This window comes from Podarcis pityusensis (assembly GCF_964106645.2).
Source record: "Podarcis pityusensis genome assembly, chromosome: Z".
In the NCBI taxonomy this organism is placed as follows: Eukaryota; Metazoa; Chordata; class Lepidosauria; order Squamata; family Lacertidae; genus Podarcis; species Podarcis pityusensis.
Window position 1 is genome coordinate 9511564 of NC_138044.1, and position 20793 is coordinate 9532356.

General features: G+C 45.0%; 1 protein-coding gene across 14 annotated transcripts in view; it reads right to left on the minus strand.

Moving 5' to 3' along the window:
- Nucleotides 1-20793, minus strand: part of EHMT1 (euchromatic histone lysine methyltransferase 1) — a 139670-nt gene that overhangs the window by 59198 nt on the left and 59679 nt on the right. For all 14 annotated transcript variants that reach the window (XM_080990809.1, XM_080990802.1, XM_080990811.1 and 11 more), the window contains 4 exons: nt 16064-16151; nt 13340-13881; nt 3618-3771; nt 338-474 (listed from right to left, as the gene is read on the minus strand). In XM_080990809.1, coding sequence (XP_080846935.1) covers nt 338-474; nt 3618-3771; nt 13340-13881; nt 16064-16142 — 912 coding nt within the window. In that variant the 5' untranslated portion in view covers nt 16143-16151. The remainder of the gene's footprint in view (nt 1-337; nt 475-3617; nt 3772-13339; nt 13882-16063; nt 16152-20793) is intronic.

The window sequence follows — 20793 nt, forward strand, 5'->3', positions numbered from 1 at the left end:
TCTCCACAAATATCTGCAGGGGCTGTTAACCCTCACAAACCACATGCAGGCTTCCCATTGGGGCATCACTGTGAGATGGAGGGATGCTGGCCTAGATGGGCCTTTGCTCCAATCCAGCAGAACCACTGGGTTCTTAAGAAAGCAGACCCAAAAACAGTCTATCGCCTGTTGTGATAAATCACATTTCTTCTAAAAGAAACAATTCCCTGGATTATACAGCCACACTGCACAAAGAGAAGTTCCTTGCTGATCTGGACCACCATCTCCGGCTACAAGAGTGGCTGACACCACCTTCCATTCATCCACCAAGCACCTCGCTCTCTTCCACAGTCCTCACCTTGCCACCTGAAGTGGAATGGGCAAGGCTCCTGAACATCTCAATCATAGTCCTCTGTTTCAAAACTTTGGTCTTTTTCTTGGGAACCAGGCTGTACGTTCCCATTCTTCGCTTCTTCTTCCTAGATACTGAAGCAGCTGGACGGGAGGGACAAAAGAGAAAATAATCAGGAGGCAGAAAGTAGGGTGCAGAAACACAAGAAGGTATATGAGCCTTCCTGAGGGTGGGTGGATCAGATGCAGTATCCAACAGTTAATTCAGTAAACAGCTAATTAACATATTTTTCGCTCTATAAGACGCACCAAACCATAAGACGCACCTAGTTTGTGGAGGAGGAGAACAAGAAAACAATATTCTGAATCCCAGAAGCCAGAACAGCAAGAGGAATCACTGTGCAGTGAAAGCAGCAACCCCTCTCACTGTTCTGGCTTCTGGGATAGCTCCGCAGCCTGCATTCGCTCCATAAGACGCACACACATTTCTCTTTACTTTTTAGGAGGGAAAAAGTGATTCTTATAAAGCAAAAAATACGGTAAGTACAAAGGAACACACAATCAAACACCAAGTCCCATTTTCACTCCCCCTGTTTTAGTTATAAGGAGAAGAAGAGCGCTTGGTGGAGCTGCACTGCTCACCTGGCCTCTGTTTGGTTGCACTGCAGCTGCTTACCAGGAGATTGGGGGGCAAGTGGGGAGGTCAGGAGCCCTGCATTGTTTCTTTGCATTATACTGATCTTGCCATTCCCCCTCTACAATTCTCAGAATACCTTGGGAAGAGGAAAAGACTGTTCAACCACTCCAGGAATTGTAGCTCTGTGAGATACAACAACTCTCAGCTCCTTTAAGAAACTACAGTTCCCAGAATTCTGTGGGGGAAGTAATGGCTGCTTAAAGTGATCTCACGGTGCTTTAAATGCACTCTTAGGTAAATACGGCCTTGAGGACAAGCAAAGCAACTGATTAAAAGCTATTAAAAGGCAACATCCAACTAATGAAAATCTGCATCATACAGTTGGCATCCATCTGTCTTGGGAGACAATGGAGGAGTGGACATTTAGGGGTGATGTCAAGCCTCTTCATGATAAAGATGCAGGCTATGTCCAATGGCAGTTTCACTCCTCCCACACCACCAAAAAGTTTCCCCAATGCAGAATAGAAATTAGGCTGTGATGCAAAGAATTTGCTGCCTCCCCAAATCCAGAGATTCCCTGATGCAGCTCTCCTCTCGAGATTTTCAAAGCATAGGTGAAAGCATAGGTGGTGTTTCTCAAACTTGGATCACCAGGTGTTGTTGGATGACAACTCTCATCACTCCTGACCGCTGGTCCTGCTGGTTAGTCTGAGAAACACTGGCATAAGGAATCTCTGGATTTAGGGAGGAGAAAGAGTAGGACAGCAGAAGTTGGAGTTAACGGTAGGTAAAGGACCCTTGGACAGTTGTCTAGTAGAATTTTGGCGCGGGTGGCGCTGTGGGTTAAACCACAGAGCCTAGGGCTTGCCAATCAGAAGGTCGGCGGTTCGAATCCCCACAGCGGGGTGAGCTCCCATTGCTCGGTCCCTGCTCCTGCCAACCTAGCAGTTTGAAAGCACGCCAAAGTGCAAGTAGATAAATATATACCGCTCCGGCAGGAAGGTAAACAGTGTTTCCATGCGCTGCTCTGGTTCGCCAGAAGCAGCTTAGTCATGCTCCCCGCATGACCTGAAAACTGTACACTGGCTCCCTCAGCCAATAAGGTGAGATGAGCACCACAACCCCAGAGTCAGTCATGGCTGGACCTAACGGTCAGGGGTCTCTTTACTTTTACTTTTAAAGGTAAAGGACCCCTGGATGATTGTCTAGTAGAATTTGACTACAGAGTGTGGCACTTATCTCTGCTTTCAGACCGAAGGAGCCGGTGTTTGTCCACAGACAGCTTTCCAGGTCATGTGGCCAGCATGACCAATCCGCTTCTGGTGCAACAGGAGGCCATGACGGAAGCCAGAGCACACAGAAATGCTGTTTACCTTCTCCCCGCAGTGGTACCTATTTATCTACTTGCACTGATGTGCTTTCAAACTGCTAGGTTGGCAGAAGCTGGGACAAAGCAATAGGAGCTCACCCTGTCACACGGATTCGAACTGCCGACCTTACAATCAGCAAGCCCAAGAGGCTCAGTGGTTTATAGACCACAGCGCCACTGAATTCCTTCCAAGAAGTTGGAGGAGAATGCCCCATATACAAGAGGCAATTAAAGGAGACACAAAAGGTTCACAGTCCACATTAATGTGAGGTATGTGTGGGCCCTTAGAATCCAAGGCTGTATCTGCATCATACTTTTAAAGCACTAATGTACAACTCAAACAGTAATGGCTTCCCCCTAAGAATCCTGGGAGCTGGGAGCTGGGTTCTGAGAATTACTGGGGCACCTCTGCTCCTTGCATAGAGGAAAGGGAAAACTGATTGTTTCCTGGGGAAACACACATGTAAGAGTTGGTGGAGGAGTAAAAAGAAACAAGCATTAGGTAACAGGATTAGATGTGCCTTGTTTTTCACCCCTCCTCCAATGCCAGCTGCTGAGAACTGCAAGTGTGAAGAGAGCATTGTTACGCTCAGTTCTGCCTGCAAGCTTCCCAAAGGTATCTGGCTGGCCACTGTTTGAAGAGGATGCTGGACTAAAGGGCTTCATCCAGCAGGTCTCTGCTTCTTTTCTTATGGCAGTTCTTATTTGTCAGGATCTTGGCTGGGGAGGGAAGGGTTTAAGCTTCCCCTTCTTGCATGCTATGGTTCATTTGAAAATACACAAGACACGAACACTGTTACATTTAAAAAACAACAACAGACGAACCCCTGACCTTCTGTTTATTGGTATGTTAAGCCAAATTTGTCCCTCATTTAAGCTTTAGGTGCATGGAACTTCAGCTCCACCTCCACAATGTTCCAGCAATTTTCTGCTTAAATTGCAAGGGCTGATAATCCAATCAAAGGGGGCAGATGGCGGTAGTGGAAGTGGCCACAACAGTGGTTCCCCCACCCCACTTGAAAATTGCTGAGGGTCTTGACAGACCACTTACACCCCCCCCCCCATTTTAGCAATTATAATGCTCTGTGCTAGATGTGGTATAATTTTTAATTTATGGACACCCTGTGGACCACCTGGTGAAGCTCATGGGCCACTGGTAGTCTGCAGACCACAATCTGGGAAACCCTGGGTTACAGAAAAGGCCAGCAGACTCCCAACTTGAGCTTTTGCTTCCCCATGAAAATAAAATAGAAAGGGGGGTATGCTCTGTTAATTCTTTACCTGTCTGTGATTTTGATGCTGCCACATAGCTCTGGTTCTGAGGTAGAGATGAATGAAGGCCAGGAACAGGGGGCAAAGAGGGGGGCTTCCCAAATTCCAAAAGTTCCCTTCTTCCATCTTCCTTGGGTGTTTCTTTGGGGTCTCTACTTGTGTGCTGGGAACAGAAATCAAAAAGAACCCTTTATATTTTTCTGGTGAAAATCAACTACCTTAAGAAAACATTACTTTAAAAAGGAAGGAAGGAAGGAAGGAAGGAAGGAAGGAAGGAAGGAAGGAAAGAAAGAAAGAAAGAAAGATGTTTAATCCTCATTAAAAAGGCACATATTCTTGTAAATATGTAAACCTGGCTCCCAAACCTTTCTCTTGCACAAAGAGAGATGGAATCCCCCCGTCCAAAGCAAAGAACTTGAGCACAACCGATGAGTAAAGACACCTAAAGCCCACAACTTTTCTTTCAGCCACATAAGGTGCCCTTCTTTCTTTTTGTTTTCATTTTTTTCAAAATAAAAAAAAATGCATGAAGGATCAAAGTGAAATTACAGGAGGCAGTTAAGAGGCACTCATCCAAAGCAGCCATCAATAATGAAAAGTGCCTGTTGATGGTTCTATTGGCAGAGGTTTAGGCACTCAGTACATCTGCTTAATGGAACACACATGTACTGGGCTAGGAACGGACACACTTCAGGCTCATTTTGCTTAAAACACCCCTCCATTAGAAAATAGTCCAAGGCAGTGAATACTGGGACAAACATTTCTTACGGCACCATATGAATAGAGGTTATGACCCTGCACTGTGTTTTGATGTTGAAGGGCGCAGGTGATCAGGCAGAATTTCCACTGCCAGCACAAGAGAATGTCCTGCTTGTGGTCGTTCTGTCAGGGTGTGTGGTTGGCCACTGTTAAGAACAGGATGCTGGACTAGATGGGCCTCTGGACTGATGGATCGGGCAGCTACTCGTGGCTTGCACTTGAGCAGAGTGTGGTAAGGCAGGAGCAGCCAATGTGGTACTCTCCCAAATGTTGCTGGAAACTACAGTGGTACCTCTGGACACGATCGCTTCTGGTTGAGCATGCATCAGGTTAGGAGCTGCGCTAACCCGGAAGCAGTTGCTCCCGGTTGCGAGCTTTGCCCTTGGATGTGAGCGGAAATTGTGTGCACGCAGCGGCAGACACGCTTTTGCTAATGGTGCCTCACGTTAAGAACAGTTTCAGGATAAGAACGGACCTGTGGAATGAATTAAGTTCGTATCCAGAGGTACCACTGTAGTTCCATCAGCCCCCAGCCAACAAGGCCAATGATAAAGGGATAGTAGAAACTGCAGCCCAGCAACATCTGGCATGCACTATGTTGGCTACTCCTGCGCTAAGGCCTCAAGAAGAGGGAATGGGCAATGCCAGTCTATGAACCTGGCAGGCAGGGGCTATGTTTGAATGATCATTTTTCAGGTTAATAAGATATGAACGGAACTAATGGTCTTGAACAGAGTTGCTCTGCTCCCCTACCCTTTGCATAAGAAAGTAAACATAATAGGAAGCCTTCAGCTAAGAACAGTTTCCTATTACGTCCAAGCCAGAAAACTATAGCTAATGGCTTCTGGGAGATGAACGCACTATTTAAGCAATCTTAAGAACAGAAGAGGAGTCTGCTGGACCAATGCAATCCATCGAGTCCAACACTGGGTTCTAAGAGTTGCCAACCAGATGCTTTGGGTTGCATCAAACTTCAGAGTACACCAACTGAAGTTAATGCACCTAAGTTAGTCATGTCCATCCATTTAAATGGGTCCTATTCTGAGTACTGGATACAACCCATGGTATATAAGGGGTAGCCTGGTTGCCACAGGAGAACACTAAATGCATGCGGACAGAGTGTATGGAATTCCATGAGGGCAGGTCAGTGGGCAGACAGAAGAGAGATTATTCTTCACTGCACCTGTGATGACAATCAGACAGAGAAGCAGCCTTCTTCTCCACCTCTAGTATGGAAAGGCAAGCTCTGTGTCTCTCCTCTGCTAGCCCCCAAAAGGCAAGCAAACTAGGTTTCACACGAGTCTCAAAAAAGTCTCACATTAATTTATTATGGCATAAGGTTTTATAGAGTACACTTCATCAGATCAACTAAGTGCCCTGAGTTTCAAGGATGTACACATATTGGGGTGCCTGGGGAGGGGCGTGTAGTCAGAATCATCAATTGTGAGACCAGGAAATGAAACCAGAAAAGTACAGGCAGTGATAAGTATCTTATTAAGAGCAGCCGTTCACATGAAAGAATGATAGTGGATCATAGGTAAACCAACAAACAAAGAGAGAGTGATAAAAACCCATTGTATTAATTCAATCAAGTTAAGAGTATTGAAATTAACAGACCTCAGTCATGTCTGTTAATTTCAGTAGGACTACTCTGAGTAGAACTAAAGTGGAATACAACTCCTAGGCATCTTATAGGACTCTGGTGTTGTTGTGCAACTGAAGTTTTCTGCTGCTGTTGCTCCCGGTGGAGTACAGGATCAGGTTTAAGGTGCTGGTTTTAACCTTTAAAGCCCTATACGGCCTAGGACCCTCCTACCTACGGGACCGCCTCTCCTGGTATGTCCCACGGAGGAGGACCTTACGGTCTTCAAACAAAAACATCTTGGAGGTCCCAAGCCACAGACAGGTTAGGCTGGCCTCAACCAGAGCCAGGGCTTTTTCGGCTGTGGCCCCGATCTGGTGGAACGCTCTGTCACAAGAGACTAGGGCCCTGCAGGACTTGACATCTTTCCGCAGGGCCTGCAAGACAGAGCTGTTCCACCAGGCCTTTGGCCAAGGCACAGTCTGACCCCCCCTCCTTTGGTAATCCTCACAGAACTCTAGCCCAATGGTTGCCATTAATTTGATTTTGAATTGATTTTAAAATGAATTGATTTTAGAATGCTGTGTTACTTTTATTGTTGTTAGCTGCTCTGAGCCCGGCTTCGGCTGGGGAGGGCGGGATATAAATAAAAAATTATTATTATTATTATTATTATTATTATTATTATTATTATTATTATTTCTGCCTGGCACTGCCACCTTCACCCAACTGAGAGGTAGGCAGCAGGAGACGGGCTTGTGGGGTGCCCTTGGCCCACCTCCAGGTATGGCAAGACCAGCTTGCCAGGCCATTGAGACAGAGCAGCTGCCCGGCAAGGGGAAGGCAAGCAGTGCTCCTGGGGACTACTCGCGAGCAGGATCTCAGTGGCCTTCACAACCGGGGGCAAGGGTTGGGGAATAGGGCAATGCTGAAAGGAGGCCCCCACACAGCTGCAGCCTCTGAGCAACATTTAGAGGGGGCCGGAGAGGCCTTCCTTCCTTTTCCCGCTTCATGCCAGCTGCTTGCGGGGGATCAGGGCCCCCCCCCCCGGGACCGTGGGGCAGAGCCCTCCCATGTGAGGGCAGAGGGGAGAAGTCTAACCCAACCCCACTCCCCAATATTGCCACCACCCTAAACTCTCTCTCACATGGCTGAGCGCCGCAAGCCTGCTGATTTTGCTTCTGCAGTTTGCACCATGCTTGGGTTTGAATTTTATGTCTATTTTTTAATTTTCCTTTGATCTTTAACATTAATTTGACCTTATAGTTCTCTATTTTAAATTTTCTTTAACTTTCGATTTTTGACATCGATTGGACCCTACAGTTCGATTTCATTCAGATATATATTATTTTTATATACAAACACACGCCCTTCCCTCTACCCCCTTTTTCTTTTTTCTCCGCATATATATTGGTTTATTATTATTTTTATTATTATTATTATTACCATCATCATTGTTATTGCTGTTGTTATTTTCAATATTATTAAAAACAATAATTCCCTCTTATTATTTCTATTTTTAATTCTTTCTCTTGGGGGGGCAACACTTTTCTTTTAACTATATCTTCTTTTTGCTCTTACTCTACTTTCATTGGTATCTCTTAAATACCACCCCCCTCCCCCCATTTTTATTTTATTTTTTTATCATCAAATGTGTCTTCTTTTTTGCGCTTTAAAATATGGCAACCCTAACTTAGAGACCTTTTTGCATGATAAGTGACCAGAATAATATTATAATATAATTAATATAATATAATATAATATAATATAATATAATATAATATAATATAATAATCAACAACAGAGCTGTCTTCCACCAGCATTGCAATGACCTGGGTCACTTACACATGTCAGTCTCTTCTATGAATTGATTAAAGAAAAGTCCCTGGGGTGTTTTCCTGGAGTCTTGCTCTCAACTAAGAGTTTCAAATTGGCTGCCGGTTCAGAGCCAACAGTGACAACAGCAATTTCAATGCAAGGAGACTTCTATTTCGCAGGAAGAAGCAAATGCAACAGATGCCAAAGAGACTAAAAAATCCCAGATCGAAAACAAAAACAAGAAGATAGTCCTTATATAACAGAAAGGAAGTAAACCTGCAAGATCATGACCACCTGTCATGGATGCTTTAGTTGAGATTCCTGCATTGCACAGGGTTGGAATAGATGACCCCTGGAGTCCCTTCCAACTCATAAGATTCTATGATTCTATGAAAAGCTCAGTTGTAACACACAGACATACACATACGTACACCTTTATTTTTAAGTCCTAAAATGCTGCAGGGGGAAAGGGGAAAAAACCAAACACACTGACATTTCTCCCAAAATCTTCCCTTTCTTTAAGGCAAGGGGTAAGGAACTTAATTTCTGCCCGAGGAACTGAGAAGACTCAGCCAGTAGAGAATGAGGATCTTAATCTAAGTGTTATGGGTTCAAGCCCCACAATGGCCAAAAGATTCATGTACTGCAGGGGGTTTGACTAGATTACCCTAAGGGTCCCTTTTCCAACACTACAATTCCATGACCATATTCTTTCCTGGCAACTTTCCAAGGGCTGCATGCCAGGGGTAGGTAGGTAGGTAGGTAGGTAGGGCCAGAGACAAAAGTGGCTGGAACAATTTTACTTTCATAGCTCTTGTTACGTTTGCTTCAGGTTAAATCTTTTCAGGTTGCATCCGGCGGCGACCCGGAAGTACCAGAAAGGGTTACTTCCAGGTTTTGCCACTCGCGCATGCACAGACGTTCAAAATGACATCATGCGCATGCGCAGAAGCGGCGAATTGCAGCACACGCAGATGCGGGTTGCGTTCTGCTCATGTTGCGAAAGGGGCTCCGGAACGGATCCCATTCACAACGAGAGGTACCACTGTAGTTGAGTATCTCCTACACACTCTGCTCTCCTAAACCTCATCCAGACACGTTCAAGGGTACATTCCAGGTAAGCAAAACACACTCAGGGCATGAGCAGAGTCAGTAAGTGGTGTGGCCTAGGGGAAATTCCAAGGGCCAGATAGAGGGGTTCAGGGAGATGGATTTGGCCCCCAGGCCTGAATTTCCCCACCTGTGTTTTAAGGCAATTTGCTTCCCGGTAAAATAAACATCCAAGCAAACCCTTCAGGATAATAGAGGAAAGTTGTCGAAAACAGAAAAGCAAGGAGTGAAAATAATGAATTAACTACCCTAACTTTTTTTCAGGCACCAAAAATTAAGTAGCAACCCTGCCAGATTGGTGGCGTATAAATAATGAAATTATTATTATCAGCTAATTTGGCTCAGAAATCAAATGGAAGAAAAAGATCACGCAAAATATTTTTGCCATAACCAGACAATCTGATGCCTCATTTGTTTCCAGCCTAATTCACAGTTCAAGTATTAAACCCGCAGGATGAAGAACCAGAAAACTTCTTGATAATCAGATAAATCCCTTGCTCTGTTTATTTCTACCTACTGGAGATGTGTTTTTATCATAGTGAGAACTTTAAAAATCTGATCCGCACCTGCGAAACTGAAGCAGTACAGTTCATTCTAGGAAGATAATAAAGTGTTTAATAGCAAATCAAATAATCTAACTGCCGGTCTACGCTGACTGGCAGTGGCTCTCCAGGGTTGCAGTCAGGGTTTTTCCTCCCTTCCCTCTTTACCATCAGAAATCTGTGGCTGAAAATATAAATGTGACACTCTTCTCAGGTTCAGCGTTAACCTCCAGTGATGACAGTGGCCAAACAGAAGCTTTCGCTGCAGAAAGCACATTATCCCTGTTCTTCTATAAGATCCATAGCTGGGTCAGTTACTTCTGAAAGCACATTTATTTCAGTAGGTCTAATTTGAAGCAAACGAACATTTTGACAGTGCCTTTGCTTCAAAAGGCAGCCTAAAAAAACCCTGAATGGGTGATTCTTATGAAAACCAACAGGCTTTCTACACAGGTCAATGCAGAGACATGTACAGTGGTGCCCCGCAAGACGAATGCCTCGCAAGACGGAAAACCCGCTAGACGAAAGGGTTTTCCGTTTTTGAGTTGCTTCGCAGGACGAATTTCCCTATGGGCTTGCTTCGCAAGACGAAAATGTCTTGCGAGTCTTGAGGGGTTTTTTTTGGTTCCCCCCCCCTTTATCTAAGCCGCTAAGCCGCTAATAGCCTTTTAGCAGCTAATCCGCTAAGCCGATAAGCCTTTAATAGCCGCTAAACCGCGAATAGCGCTAATCCGTTAAGCCGCTAATAGGGTTGCTTCGCAAGACGAAGAAACCGCTAGACGAAGACACTCGTGGAACGGATTAATTTCGTCTTGCGAGGCACCACTGTAACTCAAACAGGCTGCAGACTCACAAGTTGCTGGTGAAGCGGGTATACCCAGAAACTCAGATATATAATAAGCTATGCACCAAATGATGTTTCAGTGATGTGTTTATGATGTTTCCAGGTGACTTCCAGGTTCAGTGAGATTCACATATACATGGTCATGCGCTTATTGAATGTGCATAAATTGGGGGGGGGGGCTGTCCATAACTGTTCCAGGGAAGAGAAAAATCACAAATCCCTAGCTGCCACTATATTCAGCTAACAAGGCAGTGGGGAGATTTTGGCAGCTGTCCAAGTACCGCATTCCATCCTGGAGTTCCCTTTTTCAGCTAAGAGGTCCACATGCCAGTGGCGGGCAGGGCACGAATGTAAATTTGTTCTTCCATACAGTAAGCTAGTTTCTACACACATCCCTCTCTACCCTCCATCCAGGCAAGCAGGAGACACGATGAGAGTTCAAGGAGACATTCCAGATAAACAAAAACACGAGTAGTATCAGTGGGGATCAGTGGCCTGGGGAGAGTTCCGAGGGCCAGAAAGAGAGGCTTCAAGGGGCGCATTTGGCCTCCAGCCCTGAGGTTCCCTACCTCTGCATGAACATCTACAATACATAGCCTTTCTCCATTCTAAACCTTGGCTCAATGATGGTGAGTTTCTCTGCTTACCCTCATGATTTGCTGGAAGAATCAAGGCATCTTCAGCAGCCTTTTACCTGAATGACTTATATATACAGTGGTACCTCTGGTTGCGAATGGGATCCATTCCGGAAGCCCGTTCACAGCCTGAAAATAACGCAACCCGCATCTGTGCACGCGCGGATCGCGATTCGCCGCTTCTGCGTATGCGTGTGACGTCATTTAGCACGTCAGCGGCGAAACCCGGAAGTAACCCTTTCTGGTACTTCCGGGTCGCCGCAGGACACAACCTGAAAACGTGCAACCTGAAACAAACATAACATGAGGTAAAGGTAAAGGGACCCCTGACCATTAGGTCCAGTCGTGACCGACTCTGGGGTTGCGGCGCTCATCTCGCTTTATTGGCCGAGGGAGCCGGCATACAGCTTCCGGTTCATGTTGCCAGCAAATATAACCTGCTTCTGGCGAACCAGAGCAGCACACGGAAACGCCATTTACCTTCCCGCTGGAGCGGTACCTATTTATCTACTTGCACTTTGACGTGCTCTGACTATACAACTTCAAGCAATTCCTTCCTGCACCTTAAATACACTTGCCAGGCATCAGGTGAGAATAGGCTGTTGGAAACACATTTCTGAAAGGTGAACAACCACTACCACAATCCTAGGTCCCTGTTAACAACACACAAGTGCATGAGCCTTTAAAAATCAATGCCAGGTGGAAGAATTATAGAGCTGTTTATGCACTCTGAGCAAAGCCTCCCTGAACACAATGCCAGATATCTACAGCCTGCCCCAGGGCAGCTGCTCTGGAAAATGTGGAAGGATTGCTGATGAGCCAATAAATCCAAGAACCAAGAATCTACTGGCAAGCTTAAAGAAGACCTGAACTTCATGCAAGAATCACACATGTGTAAGTTGTGTAAATGTTTATCGATCATTTTTGGGTGCCTGGCTGTATAAAGCTCAGCCACATGATCTTCTAGAGATAGATAGATACAGTGGTGCCTCGCAAGACGAAAAGAATCCGTTCCGCGAGTCTCTTCGTCTTGCGGTTTTTTCGTCTTGCGAAGCAAGCCCATTAGCGGTTTAGCGGATTAGCACTATTAGCGGCTTAGCGGGCTTAGCTGATAAGCGGCTTAGCGGCTTAGCGGATCAGCTGATAAGCGGCTTAGTGGCTTAACGGATCAGCTGTTAAGCGGCTTAGCAGATCAGCTGATAAGCGGCTTAGCGATCAGCTGTTAAGCGGCTTAGCGGATCAGCTGATAAGCGGCTTAGTGGCTTAACGGATCAGCTGTTAAGCGGCTTAGCGGATCAGCTGATAAGCGGCTTAGCGGCTTGGGAAAAAGGGGGGGAGGAAAAAACCCCGCAGGAACTCGCAAGACATTTTCGTCTTGCGAAGCAAGCCCATAGGAAATTCGTTTTGCGAAGCACCTCCAAAACGGAAAACCCTTTCGTCTAGTGGGTTTTCCGTCTTGCGAGGCATTCGTCTTGCGGGGCACCACTGTATTTGTATATAAAAAATACAAATAGAGATACAATTACACCAGGGCAGATCTTAAAGGCATGAAACCATCAAGCCAGTTCCTTGTGCACTGTCTGCAAGCGATGGGAGAAACAAAGGTATCATCCCCTTCCGAAGCAGGAGGGAGAGATATATCAACCGCTCTTGTTACAGGATGAGCACAGAATGTTCCAGCTATACAATTTAATGAAGGAAATGAACGGGTGAATGCAAAAAAATACCACTTCAAAGGACACTTGCTCGTCACGGTGCTCCTACAACAGGGGTTCTCAACCTTTGCAACATCTGTGGGCACCTCTGGATTTTTTGAGGGAGTACTACAGATATTACTCTTCTGATCAAGTCTCTCTCCCTGACCCTGAATCAGCAGCCGCTCCTCAAACAATAGGCAGAAAGAAAATGTGCACACATTCACTTCCTTTTCCAAGGGATCTGTTTGAAACCTGGACCCATTAACCTTAGCCTGGAAAAGCACATAGAGCTTGAAGAGGAAGTGGGAAAGAGTGCCCCTCTTCCAACTTCCTCCCTCAGCTCTATGCACTTTTCAAGCGAGAAAAGAAGTAACCGCCTCACCTCGTCATGACCAAGGGGACAGTGTATGTGTGTGTTCAGAGAATGGGAATCAGGGCAGGACCTGAAGGCTGCTGTTGTGTTCACTGGCACCACATTGGCAACTCCTGCCCTAGAAGATCACAAAATCTTTTTCTAAATCAAAGTTACAGATAAATTAACTCTAGACTGAGTTTGCCCCAGAAGTCATTCTTCTCAGGAGCTGGGAATTCTACAGAGACATTCAAGTTTGACAGACACCTGGGGAGAGAATAAATGCTGCACAACAGCCTCAAGCTTACACTGGCCCACACTCACCCAACCTCTACACACCCACACACACCTCGCCCCACAATTTATTAGCAGATACTTTATGTATACTTTACCACGCTAGAGGAGGGCTTGGGCATCGTCTTTCGAGCTCTGTGGATCTTGACGCCGGTAGGCACCGCTGCTGATTTCTTAGCCTCCATTTCATTCCTACCCTCCCCAGACTTAGCCGGCAGAGCAGCCTGTGCCTGGGAGAAGGTGCTCATCGCCTTTGCTTTGCCTCCTCCTGCGGGAAGTGTCTTCGTGGCAAAAGCCCCACTAGAAGTCCGTTTGGGCGGCCCATGAGCCATCTGCTTCGGTAAAATGTAGCCATTGCTCCCCGTAACCGAAGTATGCATGAAATCGTTTGCTTTTATGTGGTTCTGCTTCCCAGTGTCACTCTCTCTCTCAGAAATGCCATTCTCTGCTACTCTGCTCAGCTTCGCAGTGGAGTCCCCTTGGCTCACTTTTACACTGTCCTGAGGGTTCTTAGCTGCATTTGTGTGGCTCTTGGCTTCGTTGCTTTCATAGGAGCCATTGGTTTCACCTCCAGGGGCCATCTTTGGCTCTCCAATTTGCTTCTCTATGGCATTTTCACCTGCTGCCATAGCATTAAATCCTGGAGGCAGAAAAAGAGGGGGATAGATGGAGTGAAGGCTGAAAGGAACATACAGGCCACAGCTCAGCGGCAGAGCACCTGCTTTCTATGCATATAAAGTTTCAGATTCAAACCCCAGCAACTCCAAGTACAATCCCCTCGGCCAGTGTATAAAATACTGACCTAGATGGACCACTGGTCTGACTCAATATACAGCGACTTCCTATGTTCTTCCAAGCATAAGGAAACCTTGGCTATTTGAGGCCAAAAGCACATCTCCACCATCCAATTCTCAAAGTAAGATGACTCTGGGAACCTGAAAGCAGCACCTGGTGCAACATTTCCCCACTTAAGACTCCCAGCTACTGGTTTTCAACAGCATACTGGAAGAGAGAGCTCCTGCTCTTTGGAACTCCCTTCCATTTCATGTCAGACAGGTGCTATCTCTGTCATCTTATCAGTGTCTACCAAAGACCTTCCTCTTTCACCCAGCCTTTTATATGTGATATTTATATTCCAATCTGGATCTATATTGGAAATCTTTTAAATATACGCCTCCCCAAAGTGTGCCCCAGTCATTTATGCAACAATTCAGATATACATCTGAAGAATTTATTTTATTATTCTTAGAATTTGTAAAGGCAGTGCTATTGTATTTAACAGTTTATTAAAATGATTGTGTTATTGCTTATTCTTTAACCCACAAACTAGTTGGCTCCTTTGATAACTATACCAATATAGGGGGAAACTTGTCTAGGCACCCACTAAAGATATTTTTATTCAAGAACGGCTTTCCACAATATGGATTATTTATTGTATACAGTATTTGCAGATATGGTTTCAATCAACTTACTTTATTTTATTTGTTCTACAAAGCAAAGTTCATAAAGCATCTCATTATTTTAATAACCATAGTATTACTTTTATACTGCAATGAATGCCCTTCCGGAATACTCTCTTTCTCTCTCTCTCTCTCTCTCTCTCTCTCTCTCTCTGTGTGTGTGTGTGTTTATGTATATAGGTGTGGGTGTGGGTACACAAACACACATACACACACACACACACACACACACCTCCTGCACTAGAATCCTCATTTTCATCAAAAACCAGTGCAGTATTACGAAAATTATGGCCCTTACTCCTTGATAACTATCTTGATCTTCATTGAGTGTATATTTGTGGGGGGAGGGATCGATGAAGTACAAGGATGAGCACAAATATTCTCAACAATTTCACACCTTTTCTACAGACACTATTTCTGCAGATGACCAGAAACTAGCTCAACCAAAATCTCCCACATTCAAAGCCAACACTCTTTCTTGTCCACCTTACAGCATGGGAGTTCTTATGCTTATAAGAAAGGACATTTCTCAAATTGTCCCTCAAGATTAATCTCAGGCAAGTCTACCCTCCCACAACAGGGTCATGAGGATATAAAATGAGCTAATTCCACACATGCTGCCTCAAATTTAAGATAGTATGCAACTGTAAGTAGACAAACAAGGTGGACATTCTCAACAGAAAACAAACATTTTGGTGGTTTCTTCAAATTCACATTTCATTGAGGAATTCTGATAGATATTTGTGTCACTGAACTGCAAGAGTATTGCAGCTGTTAAATAACACTATAAACATTTCAAGTTATGTGTATACCTGTGGTGGTTTATATTCATTTTTTAAATGGTTTTCCTTTGATGGGGAGCACTGTAAGACACAGAGGTTGAACACCCCTGCTAAAGGAATTTTTGCTACAATTAAAAATCTAAGATCTACATTCACTTTGTCCTCTCTTAGGGACTTGACCAGTGCAGATCCAAAACATATTTTTTTTACCAATGAGATTCAGAAAGGAAATAAAATGTGTGTTTTAAACCCATTCCATAGCTCCAAGACCTATATCACAATTCTACTTGCTTGGTAATAAGCATCACTGAACTCAGTAGGACTTGCTTCTGGGTTGACCCACGTAGGATTGTGTTACATTTATTTGGGGGCATCTTCTGCACACTGCCTGAATATATGCCGATAACGAATTCACCCGGTCAAATACCATGGCTGTTTGCCTGCATTCTTGCTTTAATGTAAGGTTTTCCTCCCTTAAACACCAGGCACCCTAAGGTTTACAAGAGGGCCCAGAAGTGCAAATGTTCTAGCCTGAAAAGGATGCCCATAAGGTCAGCCCCAAGCAGAATGTATTGCTTACCTTCTTCCTTGCTGTTGGTGATATCTTTCAGCAGCTCTGTCTTCATACAAATCTCTCTTCTGGCTTCTCCTTTATTCATTAGAGCTTGCTAAAAGAAAAAGGGAGGAGAGGAGATTCAGATTCTTATATGCTTATAAATTAGCAAGAGGCATTGCTGAGTAGGACATGCTTTCTTCCCCAAACCAGAGCTGAGTCCCACAGGCAAAAAAAAAAAGTACTCCCAAGTAACTGCAACAAGAAACTGCCAGAAAGTTACAAGGAAGTGTAGTGGTTATATCCTGACCAGATGATCATTGGAGAATGGATAGAAGCAACAATAATCAGATGATTGTTGACACTGACAAATGCCAGCTGTGAAAGACCCACAACTCCCATCAACCCTGACATCATATATGAGCATGGCCTGGCCACATGGAGAGGCTTGGTGGGACTAATTAGGAAAGTGAGTTGGTGGTTTCCCACCGCTGGGTTAAGATAGCTGAGTCTGGAGTCGAATAACTTCAATTCAAATTATTATTACTGTTATCATCACCATTAATTTATCAATTGCCTTCTATAAAATTGTCTGATTGCACAATAAAAGTAGCAAAACAAACAAACTAACAGTTAAAAGTACAAAAAAGCAGACAACACATTTAAAGCAAAACAAAACCAATATAAACTAGGTACATGTGGCAAAGATCCATTTATCCAGCTGGGGAAACAGAAAGAATCAAACTGTTTTTGGAAAGTGAAGATAGTGGGTATCTCAATAAGAATGCTAATCTACACAATGGGGGCAGCCACTTCAAAAGCTCTGCTCTGAGTTACTGCAGAGTGGAGCTTCTGAGATCTTTGGAACTTGCAGGAGAAACTCACCTGCAGACCACTAGTTATATAAGGGTTTACGGCAGTCACTGACGTTCCCATATAACCTTCACTAGATGGGTCTAATTCAAGCCAGAACTCTCACAAGATGCTTGCCAGCCAGGCAAAAAGACTCAAGGAGGATATGTGGCTGAGGGGAGTGCACTGCCTAAGGTGGCCTTTCTGAACCTTGGGTCCCTGTAAGTTGTTGGACTACAACAACCATCATGCCTGACCACTGGTCCTGCTAGCAAGGGATGATGGGAGTTGTAGTCCAATAAAATATGGAGACCCAAGGTTCAGAAAGACTGGTCTGAGGAGGCTCCCAAAGGCGAGGCAGAGTCCCAGAGAGCCACATTTGTCCTCTAGGTCTGAGGTTTCCCACCCCTGATGTAAAAAGAGTCTCTGCTAAGAAGTCTCAGATCTTCAAAAGCTGCTCCCACTCAGAGCAGATAGTTTTGGGCTATGTAGACCAATTCTAATCCAGAAATAAACAAATAAAGCAGCTACACATTTCCATATAACTTTTTCTCCGGTCTATGTACTTAGGAATACAGGCAATAATAGGCCGAATATAGGAACACAAAAATGAAATGAAGTATCCAGAGGGGGTGGGGATGACGACGATGACAAAAAATATTTCCAAAAAAAGCAAAAAAAGCTAACAGTAAAAATAATCACTTAAGTCCTATAGTGCAGCAGAGTTAAGTGTTTGAAACAAACCCTGGCAATCTAAAAGTTAGATAACGCATCCAACTCAAAACCTCCAAGTAATTAACGTTAAGAAGAGCCATGCTCAATCAGTCAATGGCACATCTAGTAGAGCATCACATTCTCAAAGATGCCAACCAAACGCCTGTGTGAACCCTTAAAGTAGGACCTGAGCACAAGAGCCCACCTGCCCTTTCCTGTGGTTTCCAGCAACTAGCATTCAGAAGCATCCCTACCTCCAACCACAGAGGCATAACACAGCCTCCATCATGGCTAGCAGTCGCTGATCCACCTTATTCTCCATTAATCTGTGCAACCCAAGTTAGTGGCCATCACTGCCTCCTGTAAGAGAGGGTTCCACGTGCGGTGTAAAAAAAAGTATTTTCTTTTGTCTGTCCTGAACCTTCCAACTTCATTGAATGTCCGCTAGTTCCAGTGTTTTGAGAGAGAGGCAAACGCTTATCTCTATCCACTTTCTCCATGTCTTGCAAAGTTTCATAAACTTCTACCATGTCACTTCTGACTTGCCTTTCCTCTAAGCTACAAAGTCCCAGGCACCGCAGCCGAGGTGAACTGCTCCATGCCCTTTATCGTTTTTGATGGACAGGAAGACAATCTGGTTCCTCTTCGGAACCTGTTGCTCCACTCCTCCAAAAACAACACAGAAGCAACTGTTTCCTTTCTTCGAAGGTGAAAAAGAAGTCTAGATGAACAACTATGAAAGGTTTTTGCTGCCTGGACATGTGCTGCTTCTGCGTTCAGTGCAGCAAAAGCCATATGTCGCCTGGCACAAGGCTGGTGCTCAGCAGCCATTTCTTTCATTGAGTTTGTATTGAATTGCACTGTTTACTTCATTCACTTTCTGCCGTATTTATATCCTATTGTGTTTATGACGTGGTTGTGGCTATTGTAATGCTGGCTAATTTTAATGTCACTGCTATTATTGTGAGCTGCTTTGAGCTGAAGATTGTCACTGGAAAAACAAAATACAACTATCAACTAAATTCAAAAGCTAAAGCGTTTTGTTTTGCAGAACCCTCTCTTCTGCTTGAATTTGTATTGTTCCATTCCATTTGTGTGTTTTATAAATTGCAATGGTTTCATTTGCTTTTATAATTGTATACAGTCATACCTTGGGTTACAGATGCTTGCTTTTTTTGGGTTACGGAACACCAAAACCCGGAACTACCGGAATGGGTTACTTCCGGGTTTCGGCAGTTGCGCATGCGCAGAAGCACTAAATCACGCTTTGTGCATGCGCAGACGTGCCGCTGCGGGCTGAAAACGTGCATCCCGCACGGATCATGTTCGCAATCTGAGCATCCACTGTATTCTATTGCTGCAAACCACCTTGGGATCTTATGGCAGAGGTATCTTACGAAGAAATAATAGAAGTAATCCTCCCTATCTCCCAGAGATCTGGGGGAATGGCTATAACCCAGTGGTGGAGAATATTATACGCTTTGCCTGCAGAAAAACCCAATTTCCATCCCTGGCATCACCAGGTTTTTTTGTGTTTATACAAAAAATAATAATAATAAATAATAGGATGAAGTAGCAAAACGTGGGAAATGAACCTGTCTCCACTCAAGACCCCAAAGAGCTGCTGCCAGTCCGAGTTGACAATACTGGGCTAAGACTGACAAATGGTCTGACTCTGTATAACGCTGGTTCATAGGTTCCTGGAAAGGCCCACAGCTCAGTTCTGGAGCATCTGCTTTGCCTGCAGAAAGGTCCAGGTTCAATCCACGGCAGCCACAAGTAGGGCTGGGCGAGGTCTGAGCTAGGTGGGCCAATGGTTCCACCTGGCAAAAGACAGCTTCTTATGCTCCTGATAGAGTACAGTGGACGCTCGGGTTGCGAACATGATCCGTGTGGGATGCATGTTCGCAACCCGCAGCATCCGCAACCCGCAGTGGCGCGTCTGCGCACGTGCGGGTTGTAATTCGGTGATTCTATGCATGCGCAAAGCGCGATTTAGCACTTCTGCGCATGCACGACTGCCGAAACCCAGAAGTAACCCGTTCTGGTACTTCCGGGTTTTGGCAGTCCACAACCCGAAAAAACACAACCTGAAGCGCCTGTAACCCGAGTTATGACTGTAAACTACTTGGCTGTGCTCAGAAGCAAGTGCACTGTGTTAAATGAATTCTTGCAGACAAGAAGGTATGTGTCCTTTTGCCCCCCAGATCCTTCCTGCTACAGTCAGTGAGCATTTTGCTTTTCCCTCTCACCAGATGTGCCAATAGGAAGCCTGCAAGCAGGACCTCAGCACAACAGCACTCTCTTCTCACTTGCGACTCCCAGTAACTGACACTCAGAGGCAAAACGCCTCTGACAGCGGAAAAAGAACACAGTCAATGTCTCCAGTAGTCACTGCTAGCCTTGTCCTCCATGAATTTGCCTTCCAAGATGACAAGAGGCCCCCCTTTTGCCAGTCCCAGTGTCAGTCTGGGACACACTGAACAGGCGCAGCATCAGAGGGTGAGCAAACATGAATCTGGTGTGCAGCATATACTGAAGCAGCAAGGGAGACCCAGAATCCTAGAAACTAATCCAATGTTCCATCTGTTAAGAGGTGTTTTTCATGGCTGCGAACAAAGTGCAAGCCACGAAAAAGAAAAACCAGGGCACTCCATGTTAGCATAAAAACAGGGGACATGGGGAGCTGCCTTATACTGAGTCAGACCCATTGGTCCATCCATCTCAGTATTGTATAGACACTGACTGGCAGAGGCTCCCCAGGGTTTCAGGCAGGGAACATGTTCAGCTCCAAATGGATATGCCAGGGATTTAACCTGAGACGATGAGCATGCATATGGCAAGAGCTCTAACACAGGGCTATGGCCCTTTTGCATCTATGCTCACCAAAAGCAATTTCTCTCACTATCCCAGCCCCATAATAAAAATTGGCAGGCAGGCATTTAATTTGTGTGCTTCAATTCCAGCAAAACGCCACAGGGTTTGAGGTGGCTGGTTTGATTGCTATACTTGAGGATCTTTGAAACAGACACCCCTATCAAACAAGGTAGGTATTGTTTAGGGACAGAGAGGAAATTCAAAATTCTCTAAGTACCTGGGAAACCAGAACATACTGTAGAGCAGCCTTCACCAACCTAGTGCTCTCCAGATATTTTGGACTACAATTCCCATCAGCCCCAGCCAACACAGCT